The sequence below is a fragment of the Hirundo rustica genome, chromosome 9, assembly GCF_015227805.2.
Source record: "Hirundo rustica isolate bHirRus1 chromosome 9, bHirRus1.pri.v3, whole genome shotgun sequence".
In the NCBI taxonomy this organism is placed as follows: domain Eukaryota; kingdom Metazoa; phylum Chordata; class Aves; order Passeriformes; family Hirundinidae; genus Hirundo; species Hirundo rustica.
Window position 1 is genome coordinate 30,182,836 of NC_053458.1, and position 18,438 is coordinate 30,201,273.

The 18,438-nt window shown below is 44.5% G+C and overlaps 1 protein-coding gene across 11 annotated transcripts in view; it reads right to left on the reverse strand.

Moving 5' to 3' along the window:
• RASAL2 (RAS protein activator like 2) overlaps nucleotides 1-18,438 on the reverse strand; it is a 127,890-nt gene that overhangs the window by 29,867 nt on the left and 79,585 nt on the right. For all 11 annotated transcript variants that reach the window (XM_040072503.1, XM_058421702.1, XM_040072504.1 and 8 more), the window contains 2 exons: nucleotides 17,680-17,786; nucleotides 7,027-7,136 (listed from right to left, as the gene is read on the reverse strand). In XM_040072503.1, the coding sequence (XP_039928437.1) occupies nucleotides 7,027-7,136; nucleotides 17,680-17,786 (217 nt within the window). The remainder of the gene's footprint in view (nucleotides 1-7,026; nucleotides 7,137-17,679; nucleotides 17,787-18,438) is intronic.

Below are 18,438 nucleotides of genomic sequence, written 5' to 3' on the forward strand. Positions count from 1 at the left end.
CTCAGAGGCAAAAAAACCCCCAAACATTTGGAAAAGGCATCTTAACAAGGCTGCCTAACAAAACCTTGGGTACCACAAAGGATACAGGCAATGCAACAAGCAGAGCTCACCCGACTGCTCTTTTGAATGGAACGAAACGCCGAAGGTATTGGAGCAGATTCACACACGGTAAGATTTATTAAACAGCAAGGGAGAACTTTGCTCCCCTTTAATATATTGAATGACCTAAGTGCAGGCAGCAAAACCCTTTGATGGGAGGAATATTCCAAAGACACTGATTTCAGAGGCAAAGCAGCAGCCCCGGCAGGAGCGTTGGCTGCGCTGTGCTTTGTTCTAACAGGTTCCAGCAGCAGCTGAACCACAGCAAACCCAAACCTCAGCCATGCATAATTGAGCACTCAGTGCTGCAGTTAAGGTAGGGCAAGTCTAAAATAAACACACCACAATACGCCACTTTAATGTCATCTTTGCAAAACCCTCTCTAATTTCTCCTCTCAAGAAAGCACTGCTGAGGCCACTCGGCTTCTGTCTCTGCCTCAAACTCTGAGCAATTCCTGTCCTTACAAAGTACTGAGAGCCTGCAGCCAGCCCCTGGTCAGTGGAGGAAAGCATGGAGTGAGCACAAGAGGTGGAAGAGGAGAGAAAGAGAAATAATTACCGAAGGAAAAAAAAAATTTTTTTTTGCAAATTCCAGTTAAGCAGAGGCTGCGCTTGGAGCAAGACAAAGCAAGCAGACCTACACGAAACAACTGTACAGCCACTTAGCAGAGCATCCCCAGATCATAGCGGAGCCACATGCCACAGCCCTTCCCTCCAAACTTCCTGCTCTGGGCTACATCTCAGACAACAAATCCTGCCCGGAGAGGAAGAAAGGCACAAACAAATCCAAGAGGAGTTCCTTCCTCAAGCCTCGGGTTACAGATTTCGGAGGAGCGCTGTGCCAGGCAGATAGGCTGGGGCCAGGAGAGCAGCCACAGCAGCCACGGTGAGGAAAGCTCTCTCCTTGTCAGCTGTGCCCCCACGGGCCCCAGGTGCCAGGAGAGGCTCCCACATGCTCCTGGGTTGCCAAGGCACAGCATCCCCTAAGGAGATTAGGGGGGGCTGGCAGCCAGCAGAGGCAGCCCGTGAAGGGAGGCCGCTCCGCAGGTGTGGCTAAGGTGTCCTTTCCTGACAGAGAAATTCCTCCTTGGCCTTTCCTACGAGCTTGATGAGATCCAGACATTAAAGGCAACATGAGAGAGCCTGCACATCCCATCTTGCAAGTCACACCTCTTAGGAGCATCTCTTCTGCTCCACTGCTCTTCTAACTAGTGGGCTGCGAGCGTTTGGGTTTTGTTGCAGGGCAGCTGCAGCACTGGTAGTTTTGTTGACTCAGGGTCCCGTGGCAGACAAATGTCAGTCTGTTCCAGCAATCCTTTGAAGTTACCATATTTAAAACAGCTCAATAAACTGATTAAGTGGCTTAAAATTGGCACTTTATCTTCCATAAACATCAGAACATCCTAAAGCTGTTGGTTGGATGCAACCACATGCATTTACAAACACCAGTACATGCATTTGTGAGCACCACAGTATAGATTTCATCTATTGATAGATCTGCAAAGCAAACCTTCGACTTGTGCCTGTATCAGCAGCATCCCAATCAATACAGGCAATAATTGTACAGAAATAATACTTCTCTGCTGCTTTAAAGCCTCAACTGATATGCTGAATCTGTAACAAGGAAAGAAAATTGCTTGCTGGCTTCCTTTAGGCATAGATGCCACGAATTCATGTCCCGGCGTCCAGCAAAGGGGCTGGATTAACAGGGTCCTTCCTGCATGAGGTAGGAAGCCATTGGGAAAATGAGTATTGCTCAGACCCTGTCAGCAGAGAGGTAATCCCGGGAAAGCAGATTACTGTAAACAGGAAGATCACACATGCAAAAAGTGGGGGAAGGGTTGTTTGTACAAATCTGTTTCTGTTAAACAGCTCCATTAACAACACAAATCCTGTTTTAAATTACAACTAACCTCCCATGATCAACTTTTTATCCTGTTGCTTTTTCTATCTATGCCTGTTAACAACAGAGATTGCAAAGGAACTGCACGGGAGTTCAAAGCACCAAATAATTCTTACACATTCTCCAGAAATTCTTTCCCATAGGAAAAACAGACAGAGAAGGAGCACGTCAGGGAACATTTTAAACTTCTCACCTCTTTTCACATGTTTTGGAGTACTGGTCTTCAGAGCTGCATCATTTCCTTGTAAATCAGAGCCCAGACAGTGCCCTAAACCACTGACCTGGCAGCAGCATGCGACTGCCGCTGAAAAAGAGCTCTCCAACCACCCCATCTTGCTGGCCCAGCCCCAAGCTGACCCTCTCTCCTTGCACACCATAATTCGGTAATTTTCCACGACGGGAAAAACTCAGTTGTAAGCCGGGAACTGGAAACCTCTGCCTTTCAGTGCCTGCCCGTGGCACACAGCAGCCTATTAGCAAAGTTCTGTTATAATCTACTGTCTGTAAGGCACATAGAATAAAGGGTTAAAACCCTAATTGCTCTGGTTATGAAGCTCTCCTGCTGATTTTGACCTATTTAAAAGCCAACCTACGAGGCACAAAAGACTTCCAATTACCGAGCTTACCAGGGAGAGCACTATATTACTTGTAAAACAAGCCTGTGGACATCAATAATCCAAAAAATAAAATAATAAAAAAAAAAGTTTCAAAATGAACTTTCCTTTACCAAACTGGTGTGAAAGGAAAGAACTCAGCCCAAGCACCCAGCTACAGCCAAGTCTCCAGCTGGCCTTACACGAAGCTGTTCATCTGCACGCTTCAAGTAATTCCAGCAATCCCCATGTGCTGGGAGACACTCCCCAGGAGCAGAAAGTCGAATTCAATACTTAGCCACTCTGCAGAGTCATAGGAGAGAGCCTGGACTGTAATGCAGTGAGCTCTCTGCTGTTGCCCCAGCTCCCAGCCCCGTGGAAGGGGACCCTACCGTCTCCAGCATCATCTGCAATTCACCCACGCTCTGCCCGTGCTGCAGCACCAGGTTTTTCTCTGTCCAAATGCTCATTCTGTAGGCACCACGCCCCTCTTCATTTTCCAACTGCCAATTATCTGAACATCCTATTACTTGGTCAACAATTCTACAAGTCTAACCAGTTTTATTATTATTCTTTTTTTTTTTTTTTTTTTTTTTTAAATCAGAAACTTGGGATAACTTACTCATCCGCAAGTCACACTCAGGAGCGATTAAACACTGGGGTTTTCTGAGTATATTGTGCTAGTCTTCATCGAGATTCTGGTCTTTTCTGGCAAGGTCCTACCCAAAGCCTCGTTGTTTGAATCCTGGATTTTCAGGGCCCTTCCCTGCCTGCCCGCTCTCCCTGCGGATCACAGCTTGTCTAACAGACACCTCTCAGGGTTCAGCCAAGCAGGCTGCTGAATTTCACAGCAGGAGAGTTCTCCTCTCTCCTCTCCTCTCTGCCATTAGTGTTTCCAAATGGTTTGTTATGATGGACCAGAAATGCTTAATTGATTCAGTTTCATTTCCCTGTGAAACTCAAGGTGAATGCTACCTGGAGGAGCCTGGGCCTTGCTGAGAAGCATCAGCCATTCAGGAATATGTATTTATAAAGGGGTCAAGTGGGCTTGCAGGTGGGAGAGAGCAGCCCAGCACTAAGGGGAAGGTTTGTGACAAACACTGGGGTCCTGTTCAGTTTTCAGTGAAAAACCAAACAACCGCTGAAAGAAATACATTCACCAAACCAGGAGTGAGGCGTCCCTCCAGAAACAAACCACTCCTCCCCTTTCCCCACACTCCAGTGTGCTGGTAGCAACAGATCTGCTGAATGAACGCAAGCTGGGAGTGAGTCAAGCCCTAATAACGCATTGTGCAACACAGATTTCTATCCTGACAGCTAAATCAGGGTGAAAATCCCCCGCCCTTTTTTTTTTTGTTGTTGAAAACCGGCATTAAATTAAAACGGATCTGGAGGAACACGGCAGGTTTTGCTTCTATTATTTACACGACCCGTGCTATTTTCTCACTGCCAAGAAGGAGGAGGGAGGAGCGGGAACTTACCGAAAGTAGAAGAAGCCGTGGCTGGAGGAGTGATAGCGTTTGACCATGAAGCCCAGAGCCATGGCTACCTGCTTCCCCGCGCCCCGCCGGAGCCCATCCCCAGCCCCGCTGCGACTGCCTCAGAATGCCATAAAATGACTTTTAGCAAAGCAGGAGGATTCCCACGTGGCAGTAAATCCCAACAGGGCAAAGCCCTCCCAGCTGTCTGCAGAGCTTTGCTGCAGTCACCGAGACCATATTGCAGCCAGTCGCAATCTTCGCTCCTTCTCCGTAAACAAAACCGTTGCAGGAATATCTCCTCCTGGAGGTACTCTCCAATTCCTGGCCACAAACTGGAAATATTAATTTGGTCTCTCCTTTCCAAGAAAATTTTCCTTGAGTCTTTTCTCATTGTTTTTAAACGTGTTTTATATATTACGGACACGGAGAACACATAACAGATGAACGTGCGAGTTGAAAAGCTCAGAGGATGCAGGAGGAAACAGGCTGGGAAAGCTGTGAAAGATGCTACAGAGACACGGTGCCAGGTGGCCTCATGGTGAGACGCTGCACTGGCCACACACCGAAGAGCCTCATTCCCACCTGCCGTGGCTCACAGAGGAGCACGGCCCAAGTCCTGCCACATCAGTGGCAGTAAAGTCAACACACGTGTATTCACTGGCAAACAACCTGAGCCTGAGTAACAGGAGGAATGCGAATTACAGACTGAGTGGCTAGGGATTTATTTCTACAGGACACTTGAATGCTGATCCATGTTTCTAGAGGGGCACCAGAAGTCTCTTCTCTCCCTATTCACTAATCCGGACAGGCTGAAATAAAGTTAAAAACCAGAAAAGGTACGCTGGCCAATTGCTTTCTGCTGAAACGGAAAATCTGATTACAAAAAAATCTGCAACCCATCTCCATCCCTGCTCCCTACAGCATTCCTGACTCCCTTCTGTTTAAATCAACTCTGAACAGACAGCATCCATCCTCTGTCACCATCCAGCATGGCATGCAATGTTACAGCATCCCAAATCTTGATGTGCGCCAGGATAACTAGTCTTCCTTACTCCAGAATTTTAGAGGTATTTATCTATATTTATCTACCTAAAATCTCCACTTTCTTGACTGGTCCCAAACATCCCAAAAGCGTGAAAAGGCAGCATGACAGCAGCCTCTATTTCCTTCTAATCCATGCATGGTTTTCATTTATAAAGCTGTTTAATGCTTTCTTTGAAGGCAGGGCCCTTGTGTCTGTCAGAGCAAGAAAAGGGAGATGCTATCAGTCAGCCTGGCCCTGGAACACCATGACATCACCTAGAATCACCTGCTTGGAATGGGAAAGGGCTGACTCACCAGGGCAGGACAGGAAAGTTCTTACTGCTACAGAGGCTTCATACAGAAGGTGAGAGAGTGGCAATTCCTTCTCATGAATTTATAGTCAGCTCTGTGTTCAATAATGCCACCATGTGATCCAAGCGCCTGGGCTTTATGCTTTTGTGCTTTCAGGCCATCAGAGAAAATTCACATGTCATTGGAGTATAGTTGAAAATTTGTGTCCACACTAGCAGGGAGTAGAAGGGGATCTGCTTTTTAAGAGAAGGCAGCTTTGCTGTGTGTAACATCATGTCTCAAACCCAAGGCATAGGAATTCATTGTAGCTACATTTATTTGCTTTCCCCGAACAACAGTGCTTCCCTGACACTACAAAAGCAAGTATCCAGCAGGAGTACCAAGCTCAGGAAAGACAACCAGATTATTCCTGGCAAAGAAATTTTCGCACTGCAAAAACTCAAGCAAAGCTGGTATTCAAGCAATGGTAAAAATGGCACTTGATTTACCTGCTGGCATTATTTAAGATGCTTATGCTCACTGAGCTGCTTTTATAGCCACGTTGCAACACCTTGAAAACTGAGATTTATAGGAAAACTTGCATCAAAGCAGCCTGGGTGGACTATGGGAGCAAGGCCATCTAGATGGTTAGTCACATCTGGTAAGCAGCAGGCTTTTCTGTAACTCCTGATGTTAACAGACCTCCAACATCCACAGCCGTGCTATCTCTGGGATTTGATGGTCTGCCTTTCAGATGGAGCAGGCAGCACCACTGATTGAAGCAGCACAGCGTGACTGATACAACTAATGAATTCAGCTCAGCTAAAGGAGAAGGGAAAATGCACTGAACAACGTCGAGTCACAGAAGCCTGCCGGGGCCTCCAGTACAGGCCAACTTATTTCTCACTCTATCTACTTCTCCTGCTGGGCTACTGTGGAATGTAACACAGAATATGTTTAATAAAAACAATCAAGAGACTTTGCAAATAGTTAGGAAACACTGTGTGTAAGAGCCTTTGCTTGCCTCATATACAATCCACTCCCAGCCTGGATCTCCAGCCGAAAGCTAAACAAGCAAAGATATAACAAACAGAGCACTCAGATGGTCAGAAATTACTGAGTTTTCCAGTTTTCTGGAAAACAGATGATCTGTTCTTTGTGGTAACACTGCAATACCCAAAACACCAACACTGCAAGGGTCCTCAGTGTGCCTGAATTGCACTGCACATCTCCGGGCCGTGCCAGCGCTGGCAGAACCACCCTGCTCGCACCAATGCAACTCCTCACCTCAGCACAGCGCTGGCCTGCAGGCAAGCACTGCATGCAGCAAGGCAAATTTCTCTCCAGTTGATCAATCCCATGGTCTTGTATCATGAAACTGGAAGTCTGTAGCTTATTTGAAACAGAGCAGGAAAAGGTCCTGCAGTCCATCTGCTTAACCTGAGTTCTTTGACAGCTGTGAAGAGCAGCAGTTTTCCATCCCGTATCAGCAGTACACTGCACACTGAACTTGACGTGCCAGGGGCAGCCCCACACCCCCCTCGTGCCATCTGGACAATAAATGCCCCTCCTGGCTCTCCTGCCCTGAGGGCACCCCCGTGCTGAGGGTCAGCGCTGCGGACACACGGCACCCTACCTGTCCTCGGAGCTGTTGGGAGAGGGCAGACGGAAGCTGATATTCCTGTCCAGTTTGGATTGGCTCTTTGTCCTCTTGATGGAGCCTTTCAGGCGCTTGCTGAAGAAGCCCTAAAACGAGAAGTTGCAGAAGTGAAACGGGGAAACTGATGTCAGCAATGAATCAGTCAATGCACTGTCACTGAGCCCAAACACAGAGGTTTGATGGCAGTCACAGGACGGGCTGGACCAGGATTCCTCTGAGCAGGAAGACAGGCAGGGCTGGATTGGCCAGTGAGCGACAGCTCCAGGAGGTGAGAGCCTCCAGTTGCAATAATTGGCACTACTCACATTACTGGGGCGCTTCAATGGATTACAACTATTATACAAGAGACCCAAACCCCACCATTATCATTGAATAAGGAGCAATCTTCAATATCCCTATTTGTTCCTACTTCCCCTCTACATGCCATGTTTTTAATTCTCGTGAACTTAAAAGTACAGAGCTCTTATGAGCTTCGATTGAGCCCACAACTGCAGCCAGATTTTCCTTTTTAATTTAGATATAGCACATTAAATCTTAAAATAATTCATAATTTCAATAATCTGGCTAGCCAGAATAGAAAATTTCAAAGCCCTTCACACACCAGCGGCTTCAGATATCAGTTATAGTATTGATAAGAAGCAAAGCTCAATTCAAAAATCTGCTAAGGATCTAAAAATAAAATAAATCCTCAAAGAATCTGTGTTCAAACTACAATTGTTCACCCAACAATCACAGCCCAAAGCCATGTTAGTTGGAGGGAGCCTCTGGCATCATCTCCTACTCGGTGGGGTGCTGCCAGCACTAGGTCAGCCTAATTCTGACTCGGTCTAGCCAAGTACTGAAAACCTCTGGAGACACAGGGAACAAAGGAAGGGCAATCTGCTTTCTGCATCTCAAGGCAGTGCTACATTTAAGACTGCCCATCAGTTTCTGAGGCTAGCCAGTCAGAAGGGGTGAAAGCTGCTACATTTTCCTGATGAAGTGGAAAAGGTCTGATATCTAAATAGTGAATAAACCACCCCACCTCCCCAAAAACCCCAACAACAACAACAAACAAAAACCCTCAAAAAAAAAAGAAAAAAACCCAAACCAACAACAACAACAACAAAATCTAACAAAAAAAACCCCAACAAAACAAGAATAAAAAAAAAAGCCACCCCAAAAAACTTAAAAAAAAAAAAAGCCCACAACCCCAACAACAACATCCAAAACAAAAAAAACAAAACAAAAAAAACCACAAAAACCAAACTCCCAGCACCAAACAATGTGCTGGGGGAAAGGGTACTGTCAAAAGGGAAGAAGCGTGTTCAGCTGTGTGTGCCACTCACACTTTGCCCATGATGCTGCACTCTTCTTGGTCCTGGTAGTGAAAAAGTGCCTTTGAAAAAACCCTGAAATCAATAGATGCTCCTGGGCTTCTCTTGGGGCCATGGCTGGAATTCAAGTAGAGGATGTACAGCACTTTCAAAGGCACTTTTGTATATTCTGACCTCTCAGCATAAAAGGTAACAAACCCAGGCAGGGATTAAGATCTGGTTGACTCTGGCTTCAGTCCAGTACCTCTGAGTCTACTCAAACTGCAAACATGAAATAATATGGCTTTTTCCCCTTAAGGGCAAGTGAAACAAAGCTGACCCAATTCAGAAGGGGTCCAGAAGTATTTATATTGAGTAATTCCAAATCTCGCTCAGAGAAGAACTGTGAATATTCATTTTTGTGTGCATGTTTTAGATTGGTACTGCCTTAACATGGAACATGCTCTTGGTTTAACTGAACATAATCTATACCCCAGTGAAACAAATGTTCTATCTGGGGTTGAATAAGACTATCCAGAGTTGATTATACAAAAAAATCCCCAAACAAACAAACAGGGTAAGAACATATTTAAAGCCAAAAAATTGTTCAAACAAAGGCTGTGCTTATTGGTCATCCTCAAAAGAGTTGAAAACATTTGCAATATTTGCTCTGTGCTGGCAGTTCATGCAGGGCCAGTGCTTACAGATGGACAACCTGGGAGCAGCATGAAAAATTCACATGTGCCAGAACTGAGCAGTTTTTCGACTCCCATTTGCCAAAGGAAATGCTTTTAAATACCGAATGCAGATATAAAAAAAAGATGTAGTGATGAAAAATAAACTTCTATCTGCAACAATACCACCCAACTGAAGGTTTTATTTCCTTTTACTCCTAGAGACAAGAAATCCCTGCCAATGTTTATAACGCAGCTTGCACCATTAAAAAGACAAAAACACCTTTACTGCTTTTCTTATTGTCTAGGCATTTCTCCTAAATACTTATTTCAACACAAAACAGGCTCTTGTTTGGTTCTTATACCTAAATGTAATGGAGTATCTGAGCTTTAAGAATCATCACAGAGCTTCTCTAAAAACAGTGGAAATTTTACTGCTTAAACAAACACCCTCAGACAAGAAGATGTAACTTATTACCCAAACTGCCTGAATTGATGAGACTATGCTCTTAATCAAAAAAGTACAAAACACGTGGTAGGATAAAGTAGCTGGGATGAAATTTGTAAAGGGACAGATTTGAGGTTCACACTTAACAAGCTGCCCTCAGAATGACAGGTTTAGGGGAACAGGGATGGCAAAGAGAGGTGGGGAGGGAGCGATGGTGCACAACCACACTCGCAATCAGGAACGGGTCAGGACAGGGCAGGTTTGTCATCTCCTCCAAAAGCATCAAACACTGGCCTAAGAAAACCCAATGATAAAAACATCTAAAAATAATTCAATCCCACTGAGAATTCTATTCATCTCATTTGGAAGTTAAGCTACTCGACTCTCCCGCTCTGCCAAGAAGCAATCTCCACAGGAGAAGGGATAATTCAGCAGGCTGTTGGAAACTTCCCCTCATAGCTGCACAGGAAAAGGCACAGAAACTCTCACCCCCACGTATTTCCAACCCAGGGGTGGTGGTTGTTGAGGGCAGTTTTGGCTTTAGGAAAAGCTCACTTTGTGCCAAAGATGCCAACTGGCTGTTTGTCCTTAACCTGAGCAGAGCAGCACAGGAACTGCCTAACAAATACAAATACAAATACAAATACAAATTCAAATACAAATACAAATACATATACAAAGACAGCCCAAGTACAAGCTACTTCACTCCTGAACTGCTGCTCCCTATGGACATGATGATTCTTCACTCCAGGGAGAGCAGCCCATGCATAATAGATAATGATTGTCCTGGCTGTTTGGAAAGGGAAAGGTTAATTCAGCCATGAAACCGTGGACAAGCACAACACAAATCAGCCATTGACAAAAGGCAATGGCATTAGTGGAACTTTCAAAGCATTGAAAGTAGGGTAAAATGGGCAACAAAAAAGGTGCATCTTACACACAGTGCTGTTACCTACAGTAGTTCTTTCTGGGGACACACGCACTGTATTTGAGCCTTTCAACGCATCCTGAACATCTGTAATTCTTGACGAGGAGCGCCAATGCATTATTAATAACACCAGGTGGGTAACTTCATTTACAGAGCGATGAGACTCATCTCCTCTAAGGGGAAGGGCTGGATGGGTACAAAGATAACCCTCCAGTGACTGTGGATGACAGCAGAACTGCCTCCCCGCTAACATGCGTGGTGAGGACATGAAGCATTTTATTCCTTAAGCTGTTCACAAGCAGCTATCAAGGAAAAAAACAGTGTCATAGCCAAGTGAAAACACTGTCCTGTGCCAGTAATGTTGTAAAGCTATGGGAGGCAAAGGAGCAGGGGAAGATTGCCAGATGGTAAAATGGAAAGATCAAACTAGAAGGATATTCCAGGAATGAGCAGCAAAATGGTGAAGTCTACTATTCCTCGCATAACAACAGCAGCAGGCCAGTCGAACTAGCGAGGAGGTGAAGTTTGCTTGTGACCCCTGTAACACTCAGCATTAAAACATTAGCAGTGACCCCCTTCAAAAAGACTCTCAACCTCGCACACAGTAGAAAGGCAGATGAAAACAACCCTAGAAAGACCTTGGAGGTAATACACAGAACCAGACAGGGACTTAAAACCGCCACGTTCCACCAGCTACTCGTCAGAAAACCTGGCACTACGTCACCGAAGAGGTGGTGTGTGCACAGGCACAAAACAATAAACAGCACGTTGGAATGTACAAACAGAGGAGAAAGCCCAATAAAAGCAGAGTGGTGTTATGTAAATCTGCCATAGCTTTCACAATAATGCATCACTCTTCTGATTTTCTCATCTCAGCAAGAAAGCTAGAGCAAAACAGAACTCCAGAAGTATAAACTGATTAAAGGCAGACAAGAGGGGGATTTACAAATGATATGTTTTAAAGACCAACTATTTATTTTGGGAACAAAGGCAAGACGGGATTATAGATGTATAAAACAAATAGAATGGAAATTACCTAAGCTCCTCATGCACCCCGTTACATAAGAAAAGCAAAAGGCAATTTAACATGAGAGGCAGCACGTTTCACTGATTGTCAGGAGACCTTTCCTAAGGCTATCTATAAACGAGCCCATCCAATTCACCACCACAAGATATTATACAGACAAATTTTTTCAGCAAGATTAAAAAAGGATTATGCGCTTATATAAGGAAGAATAACATATGTAGCTGCATTAGTCAGGTTTAAAAATAACAAGAGTGAGCAATAATCATGCTTCAGGACACAAGCTGATCAACAGCAAGGATCAGGAAAGATATTTTTCCCCTGATGGGACAGCACTGCAGATTTGGCCAGATAACAATTTCAAGTTTCCAATGAAAGATGGTCTACAGCCACAGGAGGGATGCAGAATAGGAGGAACGAGTTTAGGAACAGTAATAAGAAACCCAAGGAAATGCAGAGGATACTGTAACAAGGGCACATCGCTAACACACCTGTTAATAAAATGCATCGTGAGATTGCATGCACTCTGCGTGATGTGCAGCCAAAAGTCCTGCAGGAATCAAATTTCCAAGTCACTGGGAATTATACTGAAAAATTCATGAAGAAGCAAGAGCTACATGATAGCCAAGAGGGCCACATCAGCTTTTCAGATCCCAGTCCAGCAAGGTGTTGAGCGTGGACACAACTGGGAGCAGCACCTGGCTGTCCTTGGGGGAGCTGCCCACAGCAGCAACAGCAGATGGAAGGAGCATCTTTATAAGCCCCTATCCAGGAATTCAGGAATAAAGGTAAAAAGTCTGTCTGGAGAACACTGAAACAACGGTGATAAAAAATTAACATGATAAGAAACAGGTCACCTGAGCCTGTCAGGAAGGGCAGGCAATGATTTCCTGACCCTGGCAAGCAGCCACTAAACAGCCCAACACTTCAGAACACCTTTGGATAACACAGCACACATGCTAATTACCAAAAAAAAAAAAAGATTAAAAATGAGCTTTGTTAAAGCTCGTAATGTAAACCTGATGAATGGCTGCAGGAATATCTAAAAGGAGTAATTACAACAAGTGATAAGGTATCAAGGTAGAAGAAAGGGTCCAATGGGATGCGGTGGGGATAGTGGCCTGACTGCTTCTGCTTAACATCCTTGTTAATCATCCGGAAGAGAAGTTAAACAGCACATTAATTACACTGAGCTATATTAAATTAGGAGGTGAAGCGAGGGCCAGGGAGGACAGAGAAATAACACAAAGGGTTAGGAGCAATTAGAACCTGGTAACACACATTCCTGTGAACTTTAGTACCAGAACTTGGAGAATCAGTTGAAGGGAATTAAAAACACAAGAGCAAGAAAAGTGATAAAAGGGCCAGAAGGACTCATTTGCAGAGGATGCATTAATTAAACTTTGCATAACTTGACTAAGTCATGATTTGGAGGTGAAGAATAAAATGAGTCGGCACATATTTAAATACTACTAAGCCAAGGATAACTGGAATGTGAGCAGTGTTTGAAGCTGTGTACATTCATAGCTCCCCTACATTAACTAAGGGGTAAAAGGAATTGGATAAAGTCAGGTTTGCACCAAACATGAGAATAACATTCCTGCTGCTGAGGTCCACCAGACAGCGCCAGAGCCTGGACATCCCCACCATCTGACACAACACTAAAGTTGGATGTAATGAACAAATCTGCTGTGGCAGCAAGACACTGTGAAGGTTATAGAGCCTATGAACAGCACTGTCCCAGAATAAAGACACGGACGAAAGCGTGGTGAGCATCCTGGAGATAGTCAGTCACTTGTTTATGCTTCCTGACACGGGAGTCACAGGATAGCCAGCATATCTGAGCAAGTGAGCATATCACAGCACAGGCAAGTGATAAAAACTAGAGCAGATTCAAATAAACATGTCACAGGAAGTAAAGAGCAGAAAGTGGAAGGAAAAATGCAAATTTCTATTGAGGGGCCAGATTTAAGCACAGTGTTTTTCATGGGCGATGCTGTGGTGCCTCACACGTACACAAATCAACAATCCCATCTCTGCATTGGTGCTGACGCAGAATTAAAAATATGCATTTGTATGCCACGGGGTCACACGGGCAGCACAGCTCAAACTTGTCCTACCCTGGCAGCACAGCAGGAGCGGAGCAGTGCTCTGGAGAAGCAACAATCTTGCTGACTGCATAAAAGATGAGGCTGGGCAGCCACGAGATCTCATCAAGCTTTGACCTTCACTCGGGCTGGCTGCATTGTCTTCTGTTCCATTTAGCTGTACTCTTAAAGAGCAAAGAGGCAGACAGCACTTCTATAGATCCAATTATACTCTCGGCCAGAAACAAACCAAGGAAGGCAGTCTTCAAGTATCCTACATCACGGTTCCTATAAAAATCATTTTATTTACTTCAAAGACTGTGCTCTGGCTTTCCTGTCTCATTTGCACTTGTTCCTTTGCTTCTTTCTCATCTTTCTTTCCCCATTAGCCAGCAGACACGGATGAATCATATTATTTGTAATAACAACTCTGAGCCAAAACTGGAGAGCCCAGTGAGAGTCTGAAGGGTGAGTTCAGAGATTCCTCTCCATCCTGCCGCTGCAGGAGGTCGGAGGATGTGGATGGTCCCGTATTTCCCCAATCCCAACGGCAGAGCAATGAGGGAATGTGTCAGGCAGCAGCAGTGCTGCCGGGGCTCCACAGTGCCACAGCAGGGAACGGGATGCACGGAGACCGAGGCGCTGCCAGGACACGGTGTGTGTGGGAAGGGAAAAGCTGGTTCCTCGCCCACCTATGCGTCACTGTGCCTACTTGGAGCCAGTTCCCTCTGCCTCCCCATTTCCTTCAGTCAAATAATATCCTTTATTAAAAATATGACTTTTCCTATATATGTATCCACAATCAGCACACATCTGTCTATATGTGAGAAGACACTTCATCTCCATTTCCCTACCTTTTGTGCCCTTCTCTCTCAGGCTTTCTTCCTGACACACCTAGAAATCATCGAACATCAATGTGCACAGCTGAACTTAGATGGAGACTAATGTCTGAAGTGCAGACAAGAAAATCTGGGGCAATGTGGAGGAAAAAGAAATGACAAACACCAATAGCTCTTCTCTGTGTGTGTGTTGTGCAGTGTTAACATTTGCAGAATCCCCTTAACTCCCCTTGGCGGGAGAGAGCAAGAACAAATCATGGAATCTTAGAATGGCTTGGCTTGGGAGGGACCTTAAAGATCAACTCATTCCAATCCCCTGCCATGGGCAGGGACACTTTCCACTATCCCAGGCTGCTCCAAGCCCCATCTAGTCTGGCCTTGAACACTGCCAGAGATCCAGGGGCAGCCACAGCTTCTCTGGGCACCCTGTGCCAGGGCCTCAGCACTCTCACCAACACGTGGGACATGTTGGTCCATGTGGTGGTTCATCCCAGGAAAGAGTATAACTGCTGAAATTCTGCTTTTCACACATCAGTAAACTTAAATGTACATCTCTTCCTCCAGTGCCCATGCAGGAGGTAAAAAGGCAAATTTCCCAAACTTTACACATCAGCCCTTAAAAATAAATCCCTCACTGACCCCTGCCACTGAAGAGACTGCTTAAAAAATGCATTGTCAAGGAAATGTTTGCTTAAAGGCAATTATGCTGTTACGAATCAAAATTCCAGATGCTAAAGCAATGCCAATTAGCAGTATTAAAAAAACAGATGCCTTGTTCTGAGTGAGTACCACTGCCTGTGCTTGAAAGGAAAAAACCTGCACAGAACATGCTGGAAGCTACTGTCCTATTGAGAAGACAGCTTTTAAATAGCTGTTCTGAGAGACAAACTTAAAAAGCTGTAAAAGCAACTTATTATGGAAGTCTCAGCATAATTTTCCATCAGGATGGAAGAAGGTTAAGCTGTCCCCTGCCTTAAGCTGCTTTCTGTTAGAAATCCAAGCAGTGAGGAGATGAAGTATGGCACAGAGTCAGGGCCATGGAAAGAATAACTGAGACAGCACTATGCTGCAGCTGCCTGTAGCCCTCCAACCTGCACTGTAGGTGACAAAGTCTGGAAAAAACAAAAAAAGCAAGTTCTCTTACTATTAATCTCCTTTATATGAAGAATACAAATCCCTGTCAAGCAGGGACAACCTCACAGACACAAACTTGAAGCCATTACAGGCACCTCTTGCATCCTCTGCTTGCAGCTCTTTCTCAGCTCAGTGATCCAAGACTGAGACTTTCCCGAGGCGTCCAAATCACCTTTCCTCCTTCTGAGAGCTGGGAAATCCTTATTATCAGTCCAAGGCAGGAACATGATTCCTCCCCATCTTCTCAGCCACCTAGTAGATGTGTGCCAATCTACCAAGTTAACAGTGTGTTTGGTTCCAGCAGTTTTGGCTTGAGCTCTTTTGTATTGTTAAGCAAGCTGACTTCTAATTGCAGCTTGCTCTTTTAGGCAGCTCACAAGCTGCCATGTTTTGAAACAACGCCCACCTAGGAGTAACAGGGTATAAATGGGTTACTGAAAACAAAACCTCCAAAGCCAGAAGCCTTGTCCCCACAAGGAGGACAGGAGGGTGCATTATGCTCCTGGGTGTACAGGTGGCCAGGCAGACAAAGCAGCAGAATCCAGCTCCACGCGGCACAAATAGCTTCTAGCTCTCTGCTGGTTTATGCCAAAGAAAAGCAGCCAGGTACTGCTTCCTGAACCTATCTGCCAGAGTCCTAAAAGCCCGACACACCACCAGGGGAAATGAGAAACATTCTGCAGGGCTCTTGTTTTGAAAGGGAGCAGGAGCTAAGAAGTATCAGAGAACTATTAGAGAAGAATTAGGGAACCATTAAAACATTACTTAAGAGATAAGATCATCATTAAAAGGAATGGTACAAAAATGAGGAACGAAGGAGGCATATAAAATATACAATACAGATAGTCATCAAACACTTCTGATAGACAGCTTGCAGCCGTTAGACAAAGGCTACTACAATGCAATTCTAGATGTATACATCTAAAGGCTGGGGCTATTACTTATAGATGAAGGCAAAGAAAACAGAATTTCTTATAAAAGAAGACATGCATAAGACTTTTGAAGGCTCTCAGAGTTCAGAAATCTTCCCAGAACTTTGTGGATCATGGACTCAGTATCAAAATCTCAGAACTTGACATAACAGAATATTCTTGCATCAACTTCACATACAACTAGACCAAGGCCCTTTATTCCCAAGTACCATCCAGAAAACAGACCTCTGAAGTGACAGAGGATTGTTCATAGAACACAGAATAGCTCAGGTGGGAAACCACCTCTGGAGATTGTCTAGTCCCTTCCAATCTGTATTATTCTAGGACTCTGAAAAGGGCCCAAGTAAGGATACCCAGTGTATTCACTGCTTCCTCGGTCCCTTTCTGCATTCCAATATACCATGAATTCACAGGTTGCTTCAAACACCACGTATCCTGTACACTCTGACCAACCTTAATCACTGAATAATTAAAATGACTCTCACTAAATCTTTTGGCTGTTTTTAAATTTTATTTTTAAAATGACACGATGCAAGATTTATTTTCAAGCAGGCAGATTACTTGCCAAAAGTAAAGGAGGGCATGAAAATGTTCGCAACATTCAAGTTAGTTATTTTAAAACATGAACAAATATTGCTGAAAATTACTGGGCACCTCATTTTAACCTGAAGCATTTGTCCTCAGCCTAACAATAGAAATGCCTTTGTGCTCCTGGATACACTGACCAAAGACTGACCCAAGCAAAATCCAGGCTGTAGCTGAACAACTCTCATGCAGACTCACAGCCAACCAAAGTCAGGACAAAACCGAAAGAGCTAAAGAGGAATTGAGACACCTGCAGAAATTTCATCCGCTTCTGAATAAACTATAAAATCATTTCAATTTTCCATGCACTCCCTTGGCAAGAGGGAAAACTAACGTGCTATCACCAACCTAAAGGAACTTGTTTCCTTGTCAAGATTGAATATGGAATGCAATCCCTGGGGGGTGACTTCAAAAGTATTTATATAGGTCGCTGCCCACATTAACACTGATGTTTCTCTATCTGCAACTTTAGATCGAGGCAATGAAAAGGAGCAAGTTAAGGATCCACCAGGAATCTTACTGATAATATACGACTCTACACAGCAAAACCACTTGGTCAGCTGAAAATATTAACCAAATATTCCTTTGCCCCCAGGCTCCCCCAGCCTGGCTGCACACTGTGATATTTTAATCTCCTCCCATCCAATGTGACAAATGGCCCTTTGCAGGGAAGGCACACTTACTGGTACTCTGAAAGGAGAAGTGTTCGGAACATCCATGGAGTTGGTTTTCTCAGAGGTGCTGGTCCCCGAGATGCTCCGTCTGCGAGGAGATCTCTCTGCTGGGACCTCTGAGGAAGAGAAGAAGAAGGTGGTGAATGGGTGCCCGGGGGTGGGGAATACTCAGGCTTTGTGCTTTCTAGGACAGAAGCCTCAAGAAAGTTTTGAGTGCATTACTAAACTGCTGAATTAACCCACCTCTTTACCTGTATCTTACTCACTAACCTACAATGGCATTTTCACTGGCAGATTCAAGGCTGTGAATCTGGCTTGACTGTGGGAGATTAAACTAAAAACTGCTGGTAAAGATCAATACCTGGACATACTTAATATTCTGTTACTGTTTGAGAGACAGTATTCAGAGAACTTAAATATATATATATATATATATATTTTTTAGATTTAATTTTTTCTTATGTAAGCAGTACAGTAATTAACAGATAACTACAATCAAGACCCAGGGAAGCTCAGTTTTAGTCCCAGCTGAATGTAATTCGGCAAAGGTCAAAGTTTGGTCACGTATGATCCCACTACTTGCTCAAAGCATGCAACCAGCAGAAGACTTGTAAGTGCCTAGGTAACATGACATATATATCTCTGCAGATAAAGAAAAAAAAAAAAAATAGGTCAACTTCTCCTCGTTCTGGCAGTATGACCTTACTAAGATACGACTTTGGCATCTTAAATCCATGCAGACTGATCTGATGAGCACGAATATTCATA